The sequence below is a fragment of the Lagopus leucura genome, unplaced genomic scaffold, assembly GCF_019238085.1.
Source record: "Lagopus leucura isolate 7727_CA_CO unplaced genomic scaffold, USGS_WTPT01 Super-Scaffold_100002, whole genome shotgun sequence".
Lineage (NCBI taxonomy): Eukaryota > Metazoa > Chordata > Aves > Galliformes > Phasianidae > Lagopus > Lagopus leucura.
Genome location: NW_024962263.1, coordinates 82,908,078 through 82,929,105, shown reverse-complemented (window position 1 = coordinate 82,929,105; position 21,028 = coordinate 82,908,078). Strand labels below are relative to the sequence as shown.

Here is a 21,028-nt window from a genome sequence, read left to right as displayed (position 1 = left end):
CACTGTTTCCCTTTGCATCAGAAAAAAAGACAGTCACCTGGAGTGGCAGAAAGTATTCTTTTGACCTTATTTCTACTCTCCCACTGATACCGTATTCATACATTGACAATCATAGCTATAAATGTAGCTTGTAATTCTATTAGTTTAAAAAGATACTTTAGTAAACAGAGACTTAAGAAGAAAGCATTTCTCTTTTTTTTTCCCCCTAAGATTCAGGACTACTAGTACCTTGGAATAATTCCACTTTCTATTAAAAATAGCATCTGAAGTGAATAAAATTCAGCACGCACGCACACATACAGAGAAAAAGCTTCTAGATATTTGTCCCATTCACTTTAGGATTTATGAGGATTTTAGGATGAGGATTTATTCCCAAGGAATGTAAGCGTTTCAGCAAATTGGAGTTAAAATGTTTCAGTAGAAACATCAGACTATTTCTCTGGTCAGGTCTCAGACCAATGTTAAAACAGCTCTGATGAACAAAAACCACCGAGCTGAAACAAGTCCAATAATACACTAATTAATTACATGCCAAGTTTGCATGAACATCACACCTAGTCTTTCATACCGTGCTGCCTACAGCATTCAGTGTAGCTAGGTACCTTAAAAACGTCTCACAAAAAGCTAGCCTCTTATGTACCCAAAAACTATTTGCTCAGAATAGTAAAATCTGCAAAAGATTAATCACATTCAACTCAAAACAGCAATTGAATAAAGGTTACCTTTGGGATAACGTTGTTGTTTACAATTTATCTCCAAAATTATTAGATTGCTTAGAACTATTACACAAACCTACCAGGACCTGCATTTCTTTACTTAAGAAATCAGAGCTGTTTTGTACCATACTTATTAAAACATCTGGGAAGTTCAGGACTAAGCCTTCCTTTGCTGTACTTTTTGATTACAAGGCTCTGCAGGAGTAAATTTACCCTCTATTCAAACTGCTTTATGATGTTACCATTTTCTAGACAGAAGCCCGAATTCTACTAAGAGTCTGACAACTTCATTCTTCCAATTCATTTATTTGGAAACAATTACAATAGATAGATCTTTGTTTTTGAAGCCAGACTTTGACTCTAAGTTCTCTTAGCTAGTCTTTTCATTCAAGTCATGGATGAGGGTATAATCAGTAAAATGAATGCAAATTAGGGCCTCAAAAAGCTATAAAAGCAAAACATATTCAAGCAGTAAAGAACTGTAACACTGAGGATTTATTTGTGAAGCACTACTTTGTTACTACTGCCAAGTACTTTGAGCACTACTTCTGTTGACATCCCCCTCTTAGAGGACTAATCAATGTAAAACTCCACATTTATTCAAAAGATGTAGGTATTCAGTAACTAAAATCAAAGCCATTTCATACGCCACTGGAAAACGTATATAGATATCTCTGAATTAAGACGTTAAAAATCTACTTATATTACCACAAAGCTGTACAATTTTATCCCATCAAGACCAGTGTTTTGCAACATCCTAAAATCAAGTAAAACCATAATAAGGTAGGAGTACCTATTAAGTGACCAGTATGTTACACAGTATTGTGAAATTCAAGTAAACAATCAAAATCCACCAAAATAAGACTTTGTTGAATGTTTCATTAATTAGATATACAGCTCAGCACCTGACTCGACACTTTTCAGACTATTGCTTTCATGCTTGGTGTTCTGCTTCACAGAAGGTAAATTTCCCAGGTAAAAAATGTGTTTAATCATTATTTGTTAAAGCAAAATATTAATACAATAATAGTAGTATTTTCTACAGCTATCTCAAGCACAGTATTATAGAAGATATCATGCAATATTAAACTTAAGGTAGAGGTCAAAAAATTCTTTTAGAATTTGTTTCTCCCTCTTCATATAGTAAGAAAATTCTTGCAACAAACTAAGTCTGAAAACAATATTTTAGAGCTATGGTAGCCATGTAAATTGAGCATAAAACCCAGATACAGACTCTCAACTGAGAAGGGTGAGATATCAGATAGCACCATACAAGGTCATCTCACAGCCTAACCAGATAGTTTCAGTTAAATGAAACCCAATAGTGTTCTATTACTGATCTTCTAATGAAAGGTATACAGTCAATTTTGAGATCAGAAAAGGCCTACAAATAAGTGTACAGCACCAGAGTTGAAAAACCTACCTTTCTTGGATTTTCAGTAGTATCTTTACATTGTTATCTATTTAATTACAGAACAGTTCGCCTCAACTGATAATGATGAAATATAAAAAAAAAAAAAAAAAAACTCTTCAAAGTATTCACTATCAACATTAAAATTCATATATTTTTATTTCTTTAAATCACATTAACATAATTTTCTAATTTAAACAGAACATTCAAGTATTAGAAAGGTAGAGCTAATCTACCAAAGTTTTCAGTCTTAGAGGGTTTTTTGAGTGAAGAAATTTGAACAGAACACTACTAAAATACTGAAGCTCTCAAAGGCAGGAAAAGAAACAAGAAGAAAACACAAAACAAATAACCAAGACAATTAATAGTCATGAGACAGGCTTTGATGAAAAAAATTGCAGGAAACATATGGAATAGATGTAAAAAAAATCACAGGAAAAAGAAAGAATTAAAAAATACCACAGAATAATCATGTCTTATTAATACATGTTAACAGCACACTGAACTTAAACAAACAACATCTTGAAACATTTCACTACCTAACCCAAGAAAGAAGAACACTACTAAATGGAGCAAAGCCACTGAAAAATGATTATTTGTTTCTCCAGTACCAATTTAACCCAGATATCTCTGATCTAAGTAAAACAGATTCACTTCAGACTGTTCTGCAGCTCTGCAGGTTGCAGTCACTAAGCTGGGTAAAAGAAACATATTCCAATTTGAGCTGACAAATTTTTATTTGTCACTCAAATTCCATTGATAACTTCCTTTCGGTACCAGGCATAATTTGCATTTAATGATCTCCCATCTTTAAGTCATTTAATACAAATAAATACAAAAGTTAACATCAAATCTACAGAGAAGCTTGCACTGTCATAAGCTAGCCAATGTGAAAGTTTTAAACAGCATACAAACACACAGACACGTACATTTATATCTCAACAACAATGGGATTTTCCAAGTTAAAAAATGCATGTTATCTACTGCTCAAAGAATCCCATAACCCACATTTCATATGTTAAAGCTACAGCTGCACATATTTACCAACTGCAAGAATACTGTTTTTTACAAGCATTTATTCTATACAACATCAATAGCAAGAAACAGTCTACTTAATCATAAAACCATTGTTTCACCTACCCAAACACATACACGGTCTTGGTTCAAAAGCAGAATTATAATCATAGGCTTTTTCTTGCTCAATAGTTGGAACTTGAACATACTGCCTCATCCTGGATATGATCTCACTCCCCGGTCTCTGTCCTTGTTCAGAAAGTTGCTCTCTCACACTAGCATAGAAGCAGTTACTTCACGAGAGGGCTGTGATACTGTAAGCTTATCTGATTAGTTCTGTGACATCCACATAAAGCCAACAAACACGTGAAAAACTTCAGTATCAAATTCTGTTAACAAAGCCAAGCATAAGGAAAAACAAAAAGAAAAAAACTATACTGTCGATGTAGGATTCACATCTCACCACATAAAACTGAATAAAGCCAGTTTAACTACCTCAGCCTCACCTGAACATGCGGCTTTCTCACTTTCACGACAACAGAGAAAAACATCAGCATATATTTAAAAAAACTACTAGTCATTTGGTTGCCACAACCAAATTTATCACTGAAGACTGATGTGTATTTTGGCAAAACACCTCGCTTATATTGCTGAATAATAGCCAAAAAATAATACATAAGACAGACTGTTAAGTATGAAGGCATTTTAAACAGAAAGATTTAAATGTAAAGTGGTTCTTTAATTTTAAATAGGTTGGTAAAATTAACATTCTTTCTGATAATATTTGAAAACGTAAGCCAGGATTACAGAACTTTAATCCTTAACATCCTTGATCACAAAGGGCATGGTACATCAGGGAGAAATTCCATTCTGAGGTAAGCAGTTTTGAAGTTACTTTCCAGCTTCCCATTATTTTCTATCATCTCATTTGTTTTATTTTCTACTTTACAATCACTTGCATAACACAAATAACTTTTAGTTATTTTCTTATATTTGGGATGATAAATGTACACAAAAATAAATTTGCTTCAACTATCCAGAGGAAAGTGCATAAACTAACACTGACAGCTACACTAGCCCTACCTGGCTGGGTCTGAACTGTTAGCATCAGCCAATCTAATTCAGAGCTGGAACTATTTTCAAGGGCATTCCCCTTCTGGAACTAAAACCAGATCAAATACTTTGGAACAACGAAATTATTCTGGCCCTATAAGGAAGTTAATTAGAAATATTCTTCAACCTGCTATAAAAAGAACAAAAGCTCTAAGGAGGTGCTTATCAGCCAGCACAGTGTCCCTCTTGTGCTCCAGGGGAGAACAGAGGACTTATCATGTAAATCACCTCTTACTCGCCATTTCTTACTCCAGCACCATCTGCCTTCTACTCAGCTGGTCCCTATCCTCTCCCCACTGAGAAGCTGCAAATAAAACCTCCAGCATACAGATCCAATTTCCCCCTCAAGAATGCAGTAGTCAGCTTCTCACCCCCCCATGATAGCAAAATCTCAAGACAACAGCAAATGTGAGAAATTCCATCCAATACTTACATTTCACCACTGTACATTTAATATTTTGGTGCTTAATCAAATTGAAACAAACAAACAAAAAACAACTCATTTTTTTCCCTTACAGTAAATTCGTACAGCTAATTCTGGTTTTATACAACTTCAAGACCAGTGCTTTTATACTTGGATCAATATGGGAAGATGCAAAAATAAGTAAAAACAAAAATAATCTATTACCACTCCATAAAAACAAGAGATGACAACACACATCAAGCACCTTGTAAGAAACAGATTAAAAAAAATATTAAAAATTCTAGTTAAATAAAGCTTACCACTTAGCTTCTTCAACAAAGCACTCTTTTCATACCCATTAGCAATTAAAAGAAATCCCCAGAGAAGATATTATCTTTGGGATGGTGCCTTTTAAAGACTTCTAATCCATTAAAAGAAAGTTTTCCATTACAGCAAGTTCTCTGGTTACATTCTTTCTCACAAGTTCCACTGCCTACAGTGTTTCCATGCTGTCTCTTCTTTCTCCCACCTTTGTTGTTTTCACATGGGAACTTTGTTAACTTGTTCATTTCTGTTCTCTTCAATATCACCTCCTCTTTTCCTACCCTGAGATACCATGAGAGTTCTCTATTTTTAAAACATGATTATCTAAAATTAATCTAGTTCCAGTGAGAGAATCGCTACGACTTATTATGCATTTTACTTCTTGTCCTTACTTGTATTTCTACTGGCAATAACAAGGTCATTTATTTCTTAACACTAAAACAATAAAAAACCCACCAAATTTTATTACTTCCACTCCAGGAAAGACATCTGGAAATACACATCTGCATAAATCTCCTTGACTCTTTCCCATTATAGCTAATACTAATAATATGTTTGATAATATTGTGGACAAGTACAATTTTCATTCCTGCTTTCAGAGTTTGCAGTCAGGAAATGAGTTCTGGTTGATAATACCTCTTCTTTTCCCTCCTTTATGAGCTTGTCGTGATATCCCTATTTATAAAAATACTGATTTTATAGCAACGTTTCATAAATCAGGACAAAAAGGGGACACGGGAGAAATACTGTAGTGAAGACGCATGGTTAGGAAAAGAGAACTCACAATACCTTGTGCAGTTCTCTAAGGCACGTGAATATGCATTTTTTCTCCCTCCAGACAAGCAGAAGTACAACATAGAGCAGAGTCATCATAAACATTGACAAAATACCTGCTGCACTTAAGGGCCACATCCATTAGCACACTGAGCCAGGATATCCTTTTAAAATTTAAATTTGATGGTAGTATACCTACTATTTAATTCAGAATAAATAAATAAAGAAGAATTGACATAATCATAGCAGCCTCTTCCTGCTCTCACCAACTCCCACCGATCCTACTCTTTCTCCCTCTCTCTGACTTCTCCAGAGATTTGCAGCTGTAGCAGAACCGTATCTCCCAGCACAGTGCTGACCCTGGCAGAGAACTTCCCAGTATCAGATGGACTGTCCTGCTCAGCCTGGCTTCACCCTCACTCTAAGTTTTCCTCTAACTCAGCTGAGCAAAGTACAAAGAACAGCATCCTTATATTACACTCACTACAGGATGTCACTGATGAGAGGCTACAGCATTTGCACTCTACTAGCACCACTCAGTTCCCACAATTGCTGGGAGTAGGGAGTAACACCTAACCTGGAAGAGCATTTTCCAGGCCGTGGCACTGTGCCTGAATCAGAAGGACACTATAGCTGCCTTGGTTAAAAGGCTGAAGGATAACAGGACAAGCAGCAACATGACCAAACGCTGGCAACAAGAAGTCTCTGAGATGTACAAGGGGCAAAACTATTGCAAGAAGATTACTGCTGCCCTCTGGAAAACTTCTAGCAATATCTCAAGATAGTTATGATTGGTAAACTACAGGTAAAAATATTTATCTGTATACCTGGCTAAACACCTCAACAAGTGCTCATGCCTGATACCTAAGTCCAGACTAAAAAGCCCTGCCAAGATGCTTAAGCTGGTCACACTTTTTTTTCCTACTCCCAGCTCCAGGTAGCCAAACAGACAGCCAACAGGAATATTCCCTACATCACCCTTCCCAGTCCTTTTCCCACTCCCACTTCTACTTTCAAGTTTTAGACTTTTCCTGCTTCTCTGCCCATTGCACATCCTCATAGATTTACTCTCATTTAAGTACGCTCAGCTGTAAACTTCAGTACCTATACGGAAATTTGACAAACACTTCCTTATTAAAATAGAACTTTCTTCATATCAGTATCTAAATAACATATTACAGAAATTACGTATTTTCTCTCACTGTACATAAAAAGCATAGACAGCAGCTTAAGAATATACCATGGCACCCACATTGAGAAAACTCAATGCTGCAATAGTTCTGAGGCACACAGAGTCCAAAACGTGCTAAGACATCTCCTCCTCTTAAGCAGCAAAACATTTATATTGCATTGAGTTTACTGAAAAAAATCAAATGCTAAACAAAATACTGCAATATTACTTGAAAGACAGTCACAGAAGGCACACAAGATTAAGTACAACCTCCTGTCTGAGTTGAACTGATTTTCAGCCTAGAGTCTACCTCTACCTATTCAATGTTCTCAAGAAGCATTAACAAAAAGTAATACTCCGATTTGGATATATGAATGTATTTACAGAATACTAGAATTATTTGGGCTAGAAAATTTTAAGTCTCTTCATAAATTATTAAGAATAGATCTCCAGATCTGCCTGTATGTTACACTGTACACAACTTCTTCCCTGAAGACAGTCTGATTATAGTTCATTCTACCCCCACTAAAAATCAGCTTAGTGCTAAATTAAGCAAATAGAAGCTCATGTAACAACTTTTCAACATTAAAAGTTGTTAATTCACACATGAAGGATAGAAATTACATTAAAGAAAACCTTCTGGTTTAATTTGAATTATTAACAATCACAAGGATATTTTATCTTCTCCATTAGTTCTATGAAGCGCACCAGCTTCAATCCATATGTTCCATAATAACCAGGATAAATAGTGCAGCTGCTACTAGAGTCTGAATGATTATCAGAACCTAAGAACAGCAAAAGCAATGGTAGAACATACATCTTGAAGGCCCTGTCCAGAAGACTTAAGACTTTTTCATATCTTTTTTTTTCTATTATTTGGGTAAGCTACTTCTTTTTATAGTTAGGACAAGACAAGCAGAAAAATGGTCTGGAACTGATCTGACCCGTGCTGACACATTCCCACCTGCTTTGTCATTTTTGCAAAATGCTCAGAACTGAAACTGCTGGGAACTCCTACCCTGCAAGCATGGAGATGAAAGTGCTCTAGTGCTAAATTAAAAAACCTAATTGTGGGGAAAAAATTCACTAGACTTTTCACAACTCAAATACTTAACAGTACTTACTACATTTAAAATAACTGATAGAGGAAGCTTTCCACTGTGTTCAGACAACGTTTCTCCTAATTTTTCTTCTTTATAATTCTGATATAATTTTATTTTTGTTTAAGTCATTGAATTTAAAGAGACAAAAAATGTATTTGAAATCAAATCTTAATCTTTTATAAAGATATATTCAAACCCCTAATAATTGGGGAAGATTAACTTTTACTCATTAACTTTTACCATCATTAATTTAGTTTAGAAGAATTCAGTACTTTAAAAAAGCCAAAGTTCTTAAATTCAAAACAGGAGCACTTCAGTAATGCTCGTTTCACATGGCACATGTAAATCATCAAAGGGTCAGCAGTTGAACATCCATGAAACATTCTTCTTGAGAACTAAGAGCAGGCACATCAGAATACTTCAATATTCATTCTAGACAAATACATATTTAAAGAAAAAAAAGCCAAGTATTTCAATAATAGATTTAATTAAATTGCTTTTTATATTTTATTTGTAGACAATCTGAGAATTCCCTAATTTCAAGACGTCTTAGTAGTCTTAAGATTCATAAATACATTTTTGTTAGACAATAGTTCTGTAACTGCTTTAGATTTTGAAATATAAAAAATTATAACATACAGCTGTTGGAAAATCGCATGCCAACCACTACACTGGTATCAAAAGGTTTGTAAACTTTCAGTCAGCAGGGATACTATTAATTGTCATCAGTTGTTTCCTTGAATACATCAACTATGAAAAAACAGAATTTGCTAAGATACTTCACAGGCACAAACACAAAATATGGAATTAAGCAGAACTTTGATTGTTCAGCTAAGCACCTTCAAATACCAAAATTCAGAGCTGTTCCCCTTTGGACACAATCATCAGCCAAAATCTACAACTTACTAGATGAGGTGAAGTCTCATTCACCTACTTACCCCCAGCTTTCTACTCACTCCTGTCTAACTGCTGCATGAATTAATCTTGAATGATGTCATTTTCTAGAAATGTAATAGCATTCCTTGAAAGCCAAGATTTATGTACACAGTTAACTTCTGTCATCAGGAATTCATTAGTTATCTGACTTTCTCAGAACCATTGGGGATCCTTGTGACATAGCAGAGACAGGAAAAATAGCTCATAGGCCATATAAAGGGCAGGCCAAAACATTTTTAGAAGCAGTTTACTCTGGTCTTTCCACAGATGCATGCATTTAATCACATACTGGTAAGCTTAACCCCTCCCCAAATCAATTTTCTTTGTCATGCATAAAAAAATAGGACACTTGCATGCATAAACAGCATGAGACTTCTTACCCTTTCGTCCCATGATTGAGAAATCAATATCAAATAATGCTGCATATGAAGGTTAATCGACTCATAGAAAAACCACTTGCAAAGCAATTTCTGTAAATAATAATGACAGCAATATTTTAATAAAACCTGAAAAAAACCCTATTAGGCTACATTTTAACATTTAATATGCGTAGTTTAAAAACACATAAACACTTTAATCTGCACAGAATCAAGTTCTGCTCTAAACCACTCGATGGTTTAACAGTAATAAACCCAGACTGCATACACAAAACTGACAACTGAGGAAATATACTCTCTAGCTTTTGATAAGCAATGTATTGGAGAAAACGTGTTCATTTCTTGGCTCCATTGAAGAAAGTTCTAAAATTAATGGAAGGCCATAAAGGGACAAACGATGTCACTAGACATTATCTGCAAGGTGTTGGCACAAATGGTTTTCTCTTTCTATGGAGCATACAGTTCTCCAAGTGGGTAAAGGATGACACATACACTTTTGTTGAATTAACAGTCAACAGAAACCAACAAAATGAATATATATTCAAAATTAAGAGATCTTAAAGAAACTCATGTACATTCATTAATAAAAATGAATGCAGCCACCCTAATAGCTCACAAAATCACATATGATATCATAAGTGAATGAAAACAGCTACAAACTACATTTTTTTCTCGTTTTAAGTTACCAGATTTTCCTTTCTTAATGAAAAGATACACTGAGATTAGTTTTATTTTCAGTGTAGGAAAGAAAACGATCTAAAAATCAAGGCAAGGCATCAGTGTGCTATTAACACTGCTGACTGACAGCAGGGCACAGGGACAGCACTGCTGTGCAGTGCCAGCTCAAGTGATAGCTAATATTGTATGCATGTTAATACACTGCCTAAACGCAGGGCTCTGAACAACAAAGAATACATAGCTGTGCTTTCTGTTTTGATGAAGGAATTTGAAAACAGAATCAGAGAATTGGAAGGGTTGGAAGGGATCTCAAAAGATCAAGATCAACCACAGAATAACTATTTCCTCAGAGTTGGAAGGGAACCTTAAAAGCCACCTGGTCCAACTCCCCTGCAATGAACAGGGATACCTACAGCCAGATCAGGTTGCACAGAGTCCCCCCAGCCTGAACGACTCCAGAGATGGGGACATCCATAACCTGCTTGGGCAACCTGTTCCAGTGCCTCGCCACCCTTACTGTAAAATACTTTTTCCTTATATCCAACCTAAACCCATAGCTTGGGGCTCCAAGACTACAAAAATAAATAAATAAATATATCATTGATTTAAGTTTTGAGACCATTCTTGGTTGATACAAATAAATGACTTGAAAATTTTCACATGGAATGCATAGAGTTGCAATCAGACATTCAACTCAAAAATCTGTTCGTGTCTCTTAACTGGACCTTCATAATCTGTATTTTAGAAAAATATCCTTTGCTTTGCAATCACACCTTAATCATATCATGGTGTTTTGGGAGTACACACATTTTGAACAATTGTTTACAAAGCTGATGAACAAGAAGAGTAAGATGTCAGCAAATACCTCAGACGAGCAGCCTGAGAGCTCACTAAGAATTGCAGCCACTGCCATCGAACCAGACTGGTACGTTAGTCTCACAAAAACAAGGTCCAACATCCCACTAGTTCTACAGTTTTGTTCCTTTTTTTTTTTTTTTTTTTTTGTTTGTTTGTTTGTTTGTGTTTTAAGAAAAACTTTTAAGATTAAATGTTTTGTTACTTACAGATTAACAACACGGTATCTTTTGTGAGGGCTGCTCCAAAAGTAATGCCTCCTGTTTTATTATGCTGGCCCATAACATCAGAGGTGGATGTTGGCGGTACTGCAGAAGAGATTAAACCTTCTCACCAGTATTCCATTATATTTTGTTGCCATATTACAGATGGCAGCAGAGGGGCAGTCTGACAAAATCGCATCTGACATGGAAGTGCATATGAAACAAAGGCGTGTCACTGAATGCCATGCAGAAAAGACTGCACCCAGTGACATTCATTAAATGCCTGCTGAACTTTACTGGAGACCAAACAGTGAATATGTGCACAGGGAGGTGGTGGGTGGTACATTTTAGCTGTGGTGACAGCAGGTCACCTTTGCTGGTGCAGATGGTTATGAGTGCAGCATGCAGGCTTTGGTTCAGAGCTGGTGAAAATGCACAGCTAATGGTGGTGACCACGTTGAAAACCAGTGTTTAGTAGTTGAGAATTTGCTTTATCAAGTAGTGTTATTGTGCTTTTTCCATCTGTTGTCATTTCTATGGAAATAGAGATATAACTTCTGGAACTGCACATGTATATAAGGTCCAAGACAATTTCTGCTCACTAAACAAACAACCTAGGCAAGCCAAAAGGTTGGACACTCTTGTTTTAGAGGTCATAATGTAACTATATTAACACTATTCTGTGTAGTCAACAATACTTCTGGAAAACAAATAGAAACTACACTGCTACAAAATTAATTAAAACAATACCAAAAAAACCATTTCATTAAGTGGAAGGTCCCATTTGGGATTCTGAAGTGTCAAGGGTACACAAGAAACATGTAAAGATTGAAGAATCTTATTGCTTAGAACTACAATGTAATTTTTTGCTATAAAAGCAAAAACAAAAAAAAAAAAAAAAAAAAAAAAACAAACCAACCATGCATTATCCTATGAAATATTTATACAGACAGAAGTAGGAATACATCTTCAACCACCATAAGGGTATTTTAGAACTTTATTTCATAGAGAAATAAACCTTTCCTTCTCATTAGTCATGTTAATACAGAATAAGCCTAGAACGGTCAGAGAACTAAATTGTCCTAAGTCGTGGAGCAAAAAAACTCAAAATGAAAACAGGTAAAGCCTCTTAAAATAAGTTCAAAAGATTAATATGAGTAAAGAATTTACATGTATTTTAACTATTCAAGTGTATTTAAAAAGAGAATTTCCTTTTTTTTTTTTTTTTTTTTTAAATAAAGGTTATAAAGCAACTTTGACCAAGAAAGCAAGATCAAAGTTAAAAAAAAATAAAAAAAAAAGGAAAAAGACAATCACTCCATTAAATAGTTCTATCTTACACTCCTGTACTGGTGACTTCCTTAATCTCTGCAATGCACCTCAATTATGCACTAGCTATCTGTACGAAGATTACAGTAAAAAGCCATAAGGTATTCTGATAGTTGAGGAAACAAAACTTTACACAGCTGAAGGTGAAGCAACACGGGATGTCTTACTCAGTATATTCTGAAAAGTGTTCTGAAGTTACCAAAAGGATGACTGCACAATAACTAATAACTAATACATTGCATAACTCTAAAATCAACTCATCTCTTTCGATGGCAAATAGCGTAGGGGATGTTTGCATTAATAAACTTTTCAGTATTATTAATACAATGGCAGAATACAAGATCATATTGTTATTTCTTCTTGTTTGCTCTCTGAATTTGCATGTCAGTAAAGCAGTCATAAAATGATCTGCTAATTATGAGCCAGAATCAGTATAACATAACATATACTATTAACAGAGAATAATTTAAGTATGTTAAAGAAAACAAGACTAAGTTATCTAAAAGAAACCTCGTTAGCTAGCAAACTGTTGCTTGAAGCATCTGATTAAGTGTGAATATTTGGAACATAATGCCCAAAACCACAATTCTTAATTAAATGTTTTCACAGAAGATTTAGCTACGCTTTTTTCCTTAACAGAAGGACTCACATCCTTTCATTTCAAAGGCAGTCAAAAATACCAGAAACAGCTTTGTTCCATACCACATTAAATGAAGTTATCTGCATAAGTTATTGAGCCAGGAAATTGAGGCTGCACATTTGGTGACTGAAAAGACTATTTATTCAGATAGTCTTGGTGGGAGAAAGCAGTAAGCTATTCATACTCCATTTTTAAACAAAAGAGCTAATTGACATTTTAATCCAAGCTAAATCAGTTAACAAAATTGTTCAAATCAACTTGCTCTTACTGCACTATAATACCGGTAAAAAATCTTATTTACTTTCTCATATTTCATAACTTGCATTTCAACTTGGGATGGAGGCAACAAGTTTGTATCATTAATGCCCACGCTATTTGCAGAAAAGGATATAAAGTTAGAGCTACAAAAAAAAAAAAAAAAAAAAAAAAAGAAACATTTGGGCAATTTTTTTTTTATCACCATTGCAGCAATTTCATCACACTACAGCACTACAAACTGTGCATCAATACAAAGGCCATGCCACTGCTAGTCACAGCCAGCAATTCTACATCTAAAGATTAACAGTTAATACTGGGGGAAGTAGAATTTACCATAACTTCAGAATGACTTTTTCAAGTATCTCTAGCAAAAGTTAAAGTCCCCCCAAAAATTTAACATTGCCCAGAGACCAAAACTGGCTCCTGACTTTCCATACCACCACTTCCACACATTCACATTCCTTAACTACACTGAATAAAAGGGTAGAAAAAATGCTATAAGTCACCGCTACAAACTCATGCAAACAAGCAGGACAATACTGGAAAAGCTGTCATGATGATCTGAAAACTAAATTTCTAAGTTAACTCTCTACAGTAGAAACCTATTTTACCTCAGTATGCTCTGGAAATAAATTGGAGGAATATTTAGAAACCTAAATCAGTGGACAAAGTGGTCCCTTACACATTCAGAAAGCTGAAGTCTTGGAGGCTGCACATTGGTGAAAGGTACCTCTATCAAAAAAATAATGCTTGCTTCCATTAGAATCCAATCTCTCTTTACTGCCACAATTTTGCAAGGAAAATATTAATAAAGTACTGTCATCTCATAACACGCATGAATGTTAAAGTAACTTATTTTCTAATTCATTCAACAAAGAAGAGTCTAATGTAAACAGAAATAAATGGCTGTGTAGTTCTGAACATCTCACTACAGAAAACTTGTTTTGATCTCATTCAAGTTCTACCAGACTCTGAAGTTATCTATGTGCATCAGGGTAAGTAATGTTAATAATGCCCCTCGTGTCGGTTAAAAAAAAAAAAAAGCCTTTTAATTTACCAGCTTAATTATTAAAGCAAACAAAACAAACAGATACAGCAAAACACCTTCCCAGCAAAAATTAGTATCAAAACTACAATTAAAAGGCAGCATCAGTTCATGGTATTTCAAAAGTTAGACCACAGCACAGTCTGAATATACATATTTGCCACTATTTTGTTACATCAGCTCACAAATATGTACAGGCAGAATTTCAACTACTTACCACAAAACCAAAATAACTCAAAATACTTACAGTGAAGTATTTTACACGACAATGGCTCTATCAGTACTACGTATCAAAACATTACCATTACTTACAGATACTTTCAGATCAGACATTCATAGATGTGACCATGGATCACTTCAATTACTTTGAAGTATTTCTAAACAACCACTAATCACAGCTTATAACAAATATAAGGTCACCCCCCAAAAACAGTCCTCAAATGATTCCCCGTGAAATGAAACACTTGCTGAACTCATTACAAGCATATAATTAAAGTGCACTCAATACATTTTAAATCATTAAACTCAGTGTTAAACTGTGAGCATCTCTTGAAAATATATGCTGAGATCTACAGAGACCACAAAATATCAAGGTCTTAAATACCTTAAAAATAACAGCAAGTATCATTTGTTGACCCCCCCCCCCCACTTTAAATTTTGTTACAATTTTTAGTTCCCAAAGAAAATACACATATCCACAAAAACATCTAAACATTATCTTCAAGTATTTAAAGTAACAATACTTACTAGCAGGCATTGTTAATCAGTAATTTGTCTTCTATTTTGAGAGGCATAAGCTACAAAGAGAACAAAAATGTAATTCAAAACAATAATTTTGGACAATTTACATCCAAATATACATAGAAACTTATGAAGACTGAGAGAAGTAACATTCTTTAGCTCCAACACCACACAGACCGTTACCACAGAAACCCAGACATTCACTCTATCTGACCAGAATAGCCTTCCTATTCTTGAAATTCCATCAGTCTGTTCTTACATTTGATGTCTGATTAAATGTCTTCTTTTAATTTATTCAGATGATCTTCCTCACTGCCACTGCTTATGGTGCTGAATGGTGAACATCCATACAAGGTACTTCCACTCCAAATGTAAATCACAGCACAGGGGATGTGAAAGGTTTCTGTTCTACACAAAGAAAACGATGCTAAATATTCATGTGGATTTTCTGTAACATTTTTCTCTCAGTATTAAGAAAATAGATTCTAGATGAGAGAGCAAACAATTATAAACAGAAGATGCTTAATATACTTTTGACACAATTAGATATTTTCATGCCACTAAATCAGACTTCAAACAACCTATTTTGGGAATAAATATAGCCTAACTTACTGTTTAAATAGTGAAGTGCAAATTATTTGGCATTTTTCTATATTAAATCACCACACGTGGATTTTAGTAACAGCTAAATACAAAGACACAAATACACTTCTTCACAAATAGAAAAAATCTCAGATAAACACTGTGTTGCTCCTTTCAAAAATAACAAATGAAAAAAGCAACATTCAACTAATAATTGTTATATATGTATATATAAAACACACATTATTTTTCCAAGTACTAACAAGGTGAGAATGAACATTCAATTTGGTCAGAAGTACGTTTAAATGGCACCAAAGCAAGAGTCAGAAGTAGCATAATTTGATATGAGGAAATTTATTTTTAAGGCAGTTGTTCAAATGGAACATTTTCGGTTTCACTTTAAAATAGTTAACTGGATTTTTAATTACATTATGATTTGTAACAGGACCAAAAATTCAAAATGAAGCTACAACTTATACATGCAAAACACAGCCCATAGCTTCCTAAATACAGTGTTGAATCACAGCAGATTAGGCCTAGGGTAAATTTTTTTCCACAGATGCTGGTATCTCCTGAAAAAAACGCAATAGAACAGCACTAGCTAAAATAAGAAGCTTCTCACGATGACCCTGCTTTGCTGTTTGCCACTGGAATAAATACTAAGCATTAAGGGAAAAAAAGTCCAGTATTTGATGAACAACAACTCAACAACTGAAAAAAAGATAAAGCCAACTGTAATAAAACAGTCATAATTTAGTTTAGGAGTGACATCTGAAAAAAAAAAAAAAAGACTAGAAGCTGTTTTCCTAATGATAATAGTAAATCTAAACACAATTATAACTGAACTACAACTTTTCTGAATCTACACTTAAAAAGCAGATCAACGTTTGTGCGACAGGTTAGGGTCACCTTTCTTAACAAGAACTTTCAGTTTCATTTATAACTTTTTTAAAACAACTTGGCAAGGGTGAAGAAATGCACTGATTCATCAGATTCCAGAAGCACTAACATAGGAATAAAAACATGCTTTGTTGTATTTATTGTTTCTGATCCTGATCACCCTCTCCCTCAAGTGTGCATCTTCTGTCTTTACTTCAGATAAGCCAGGATGCAAAACTAAAGGATAGTTTAGAAGTTGAAACTATTTCTTTATTACCCAAGATTCCATAAATGGCACTAAAAGCCAAACAGAAGAACAGACATATTTGTCTTGTTCAGCTGTAAAAGAAAAAAAGAAACCACTGTAGACATCTCAAATGGGAAGATCTCATGGCCCATATTCCACTATGTCAGATTATCTCAGTAATTTAAGAGTACATGACTCTATTCAGTGAGGAAAAAAAAGTATTCAGAGCTTTGGACCAAATCTGATTTCGTAAGGATTGTCTTTAAAAAAAAAAAAAAAAGATTATATGCACAAGTGCTGGATGATGGGAAAAGAAAAAAGTATTAACAGCAGAATTATTATCTCGGTCCAATACAATCAGACCAGTAAAACTGTATATACCTGAGCTTCAGCTGAAGAAATTAGTATATTATGGTGTTGTATTTTCTTTCTGTAACTACACCATTACGTAACTCCATTACGTAACACTATAAATAATTAACTTAATTTGAGGATTCAAAGTGAGATTGTAAACTGGGCACCCATCCATTCCTGCAAATTAAGACAAAGGAAAGCACAGGTTTAAGCTTCTCTCGCAGTCAGATGGTCTGGGCTGGTGAGCAGGCACGAGCTGAAAATGCTATAATGCACTACGCATTAAGTTCTGACATTGCTTGTTTCCCCACTCATATTTTCTACCTGAAAAACTGATCAAAACAGTTAGTTTTGTCAATAGGTAATTTGCCAAAGAGACACAAGATTAAGAAGTCCCACGCTTACTCTTAAATATCAACAGTTCGGCTCCAAAATGCAGTTTTCAGAATAAAACACAGCTTAAAATGGATATTTCTATTCTTTCTCAAAGGCCAGTTTAACCCAATATCCATTTCAGTCTCAAAACTGAAAGCACCACTCCTTTGCCTCTGTACATACACTGCCAGCAGTGAGTTAAAAACCCATCTAATAAATACTTCTCCTCTATTTCATGTAAAGAACACATGATTTTGTTTTTACATAAAATGAAAAACCTTCAAAGTTGTTTAAAAATTACACAGTGATTTTACAAGTATTCCTTTGTTACAGAATTAGGCTAGACAATTAAAAACCACTGATATCAACAGACACTGTCTTTAACCCATACTGCTTACAGCTTAGATCTCTTAATTACAAGTGCAGTTCACTTTCACAATAGCTGAAGTTAAATTGATGAGTCTGGACATGCCAATGCCTCCTTCCACGTACATTGCATACAAAAACTGTCAATTCTTTTCTCCAGCATAAGTTTGCTTCAGAAGCAGAGAGAAGATAATGTTCCTCATTAACTGCCCACGTTTCCTCAAGATGATGCCAGACTTAAAGCAATCACCTTCAAACAAATATTAAACTGAAACTATACAACCATTTTTGTTAGCTTTTTCCTGAATTGGAAATGCGTGTGAGCCTTTTCAGACGTCAAGGCATTACAATTCAGTTCAGGAAAATTTTACCCCCCTTCCTTCTCGCCCTTATTATTATTATTATTATGAGCATTGACACACTGACTTTTCTGGCAAGATGGCTTAATACTGAAGTTACTCAAGAATACATTTCAAATTATTTTGTGTATATTATAAAAGATTCAGAAAGCAGGCCACACATGCCTTGTCAGAGCCTTGGCCATTCCTCTGGTTTTATACTACCTACTCAATTCACAGAGCAAACATAGAATCATAGAACATCTGATGTAGCTTTACAAACACGAACTGGCTAACTTGATTTAGATATGGGAGTTAAAACTCATTTTGATATGGGACTTTTCTACAAATTCTCCAACAGAGCATGGAGATACCACAATCCAACCCACGCTTTTTTATTCCTAATATCTCAGCTCAAAGTACTATGGGATACCTTCCTAATCACATTAAGCTTAAAGGAAGAAATGGTAATATAATTAGTTTTCAGTAACAGGATTTGTGAACCTGCACCTCAATTATCTTAAGCATGGCCCCATGCATTGCACTTACTGGCAAGCGCTGCAGTCTGGTAAATTCACCCGGTAATGACTGCCCACAAAAGTGCACATCATCTACCAGACAGTGCTGGCAGAAAAACGCACACAACACCAAAGCATATAAGAACTTTAAAGTAAAGCATGAAGCTATTTAAGAATGCTCCTGTATAGTCCCATTGGACAGTCTCATTGTGTTCAATTAAAGTTTATCACAGAAAAGTTTGGGTTGGAAGGGACCTCCAAGTTTCAACCAGTTTCAACCCTGCTCTGGGCAGGGTTGCCACCCACCAGATCAGGCTGCCCAGGTCCCATCCAATGTGATATTGAAGATGGGGCATCCACACTGAGATACTGCTGTGTTAAAGGCATTTCATACAATTCATATAATTGTCTGAGTTGGAAGACACCTTTAAAGGTCATCTAGTCCAACTTTCCTGCAATGAACAGGGGCAGCTACAGCTAGATCAGGTTGCTCAGAGACTCACCTAGCCTAACCTTGAATATCTGCAGGGACAAGATATTCATCACATCTCTGGGCAACCTGTTCTACAACAGTCCTTAACAGAGAGTCTGACCTCTTCCTTATTACAATCCCCCTTTGGATACTGAAAGGCTGCTATCTGGTATCCCCAGAGCATTCTCTTCCCCAGCATAACAGCCCCAGCTCTCAGCCTGACCTCACAGGGGAGGTGGTTCCCAACAGATCAGTGTCTCTCCTGTGCAGAGGACTCCACACATCAGTTGTTACCAACCTGCCTGAACTGCTCACCAGGAGGGAATGCTATCCAGATTAGGAAGGCAAGCAGCTGGGATCCCTCCCTAGAGAAGGAGTCATTGACAAAGTGACTGCAAAAAATAAAATCTCCCCCTGTCTGGATGCAACTCCTGTCAGCTGTGAAGGACAGGAATCTCTACAAGGAAAGCTTTACATGTTAGCCAGGACCACTATGGAGAGAGGCACCCAGTACCGATGGAGAAAGCCACCCAGGAAACAACTCCAACCCACAATCTTCCTCCAGCGCTTGCAAACTGATAACGGGGACCTCAGCACTGCTAGCAAGGCTCTGGCTGCGGGCAGACTCACGGAAGGCCTCCTGCCCTCCAGTGCCCGGCAGGCACCACTCAGCTAGAGCCCTCCTGGGGCCCTGCAGGGACAGCAGCTCTACTCGCTCAGAGGACGTCCCGCGGCTCTTCGCTCACCTTCCCTTTCTCTTCCTTTTCCCCAATCCCTCACCCCTCCGCAGCCCCTCAGCGCCCGCCCCGCGCGACCTCCTCGCTCCTAAACGGGACAACAGGAGAAAAAAAAAAAAAAAAAGAAAAACAAAAAAAAAAGAAAAAGACGGTCGCGAAAACAGAAACAAAGAACAGAACGGCTTCCCGACTGCCCCCCGCTCACCTCAGCCACCGCTCCGACTCAGTTCAGCGGCCGCCATTTTCTCCCCACCCCCCTCTCGTCCTGCTGCCCGCCCGCAGCGCACGCCGGGACCTGTAGTTCTAATGGGGCCACGCTGCGTCACGGCCGTGCTGAATAACTGGAACGGAAGTCAACGTGGAGCTGCTGTGGATCCAAGGCAGCGTCGGTTCTTAATGCGTTCTCCTTGAAACCAGCTTCAAAGTCGGACGTATTCGATGTCTGGTTTTCTAGACGGGCAAGGAGAAATATTAAATTCTGTTGTTCATGAAGGAAGTGCCAGTCTGTAGAGTTGGGTTGGTGAGCATAAGTACTCTAAGCTGGTAGCTAAACTATTAGTAAAAATGTACATTGTTCACTGATTCCTGTGAAATCGCTGATTTCTGTGTGTGATTTCTGATTTTCACTGATTTCTGTGTGTGTACAGTGATCACATCATGGTACAGCTGGTGAAGAGCAAATGTTGAATCTTGTTTCCTTCATTTCATCAATTACAGAAGCAGTATCAATGTTTCTGACTCGTGCTAATTGAAAATAACCACTAAAAATGCCAGGCAGGGAGATGAGATGTCCCCACGCCTCATGTTCTTTAGCAGTATCCAAGCCGTGTGCAGATTTGAGAAGAATGACAAAAACTATCACAATATGTGGGGGAAACCAAGGGAGTTAGAAGAATCCTTTTTATTTGCATGATTTCTCAAATACAGGTTGTGGTTCTGACCTGCAAATGATAAATATAATGAGAAAAAGTGATGGGTCTGTTTACTATGGATTGTACATGGAGTTGCTGCCTATAAAAGATAACCTTTGGGCTTGGACTGCAATTTATGAATTTTTCAGCCAACGATG

The 21,028-nt window shown here is 36.2% G+C and overlaps 1 protein-coding gene across 6 annotated transcripts in view; it reads right to left on the bottom strand.

Annotated features, from left to right (window-relative positions):
* Positions 1-20,229, bottom strand: part of EFR3A (EFR3 homolog A) — a 69,017-nt gene extending 48,788 nt beyond the window's left edge. The window contains exons 1-4 of one of the 6 annotated variants that reach the window (XM_042869610.1): positions 20,165-20,229; positions 15,098-15,147; positions 11,085-11,183; positions 9,346-9,435 (exon numbers count right to left, since the gene is read on the bottom strand). In XM_042869610.1, coding sequence (XP_042725544.1) covers positions 9,346-9,358 — 13 coding nt within the window. In that variant the 5' untranslated portion in view covers positions 9,359-9,435; positions 11,085-11,183; positions 15,098-15,147; positions 20,165-20,229. Of the gene's footprint in view, positions 1-9,345; positions 9,436-11,084; positions 11,184-14,597; positions 14,614-15,097; positions 15,148-15,350; positions 15,500-20,164 lie in introns of those variants that run through there. The other 5 variants (XM_042869611.1, XM_042869614.1, XM_042869612.1 and 2 more) reach the window with 5 other exon arrangements.
* Positions 20,230-21,028: the final 799 nt, after the last annotated feature.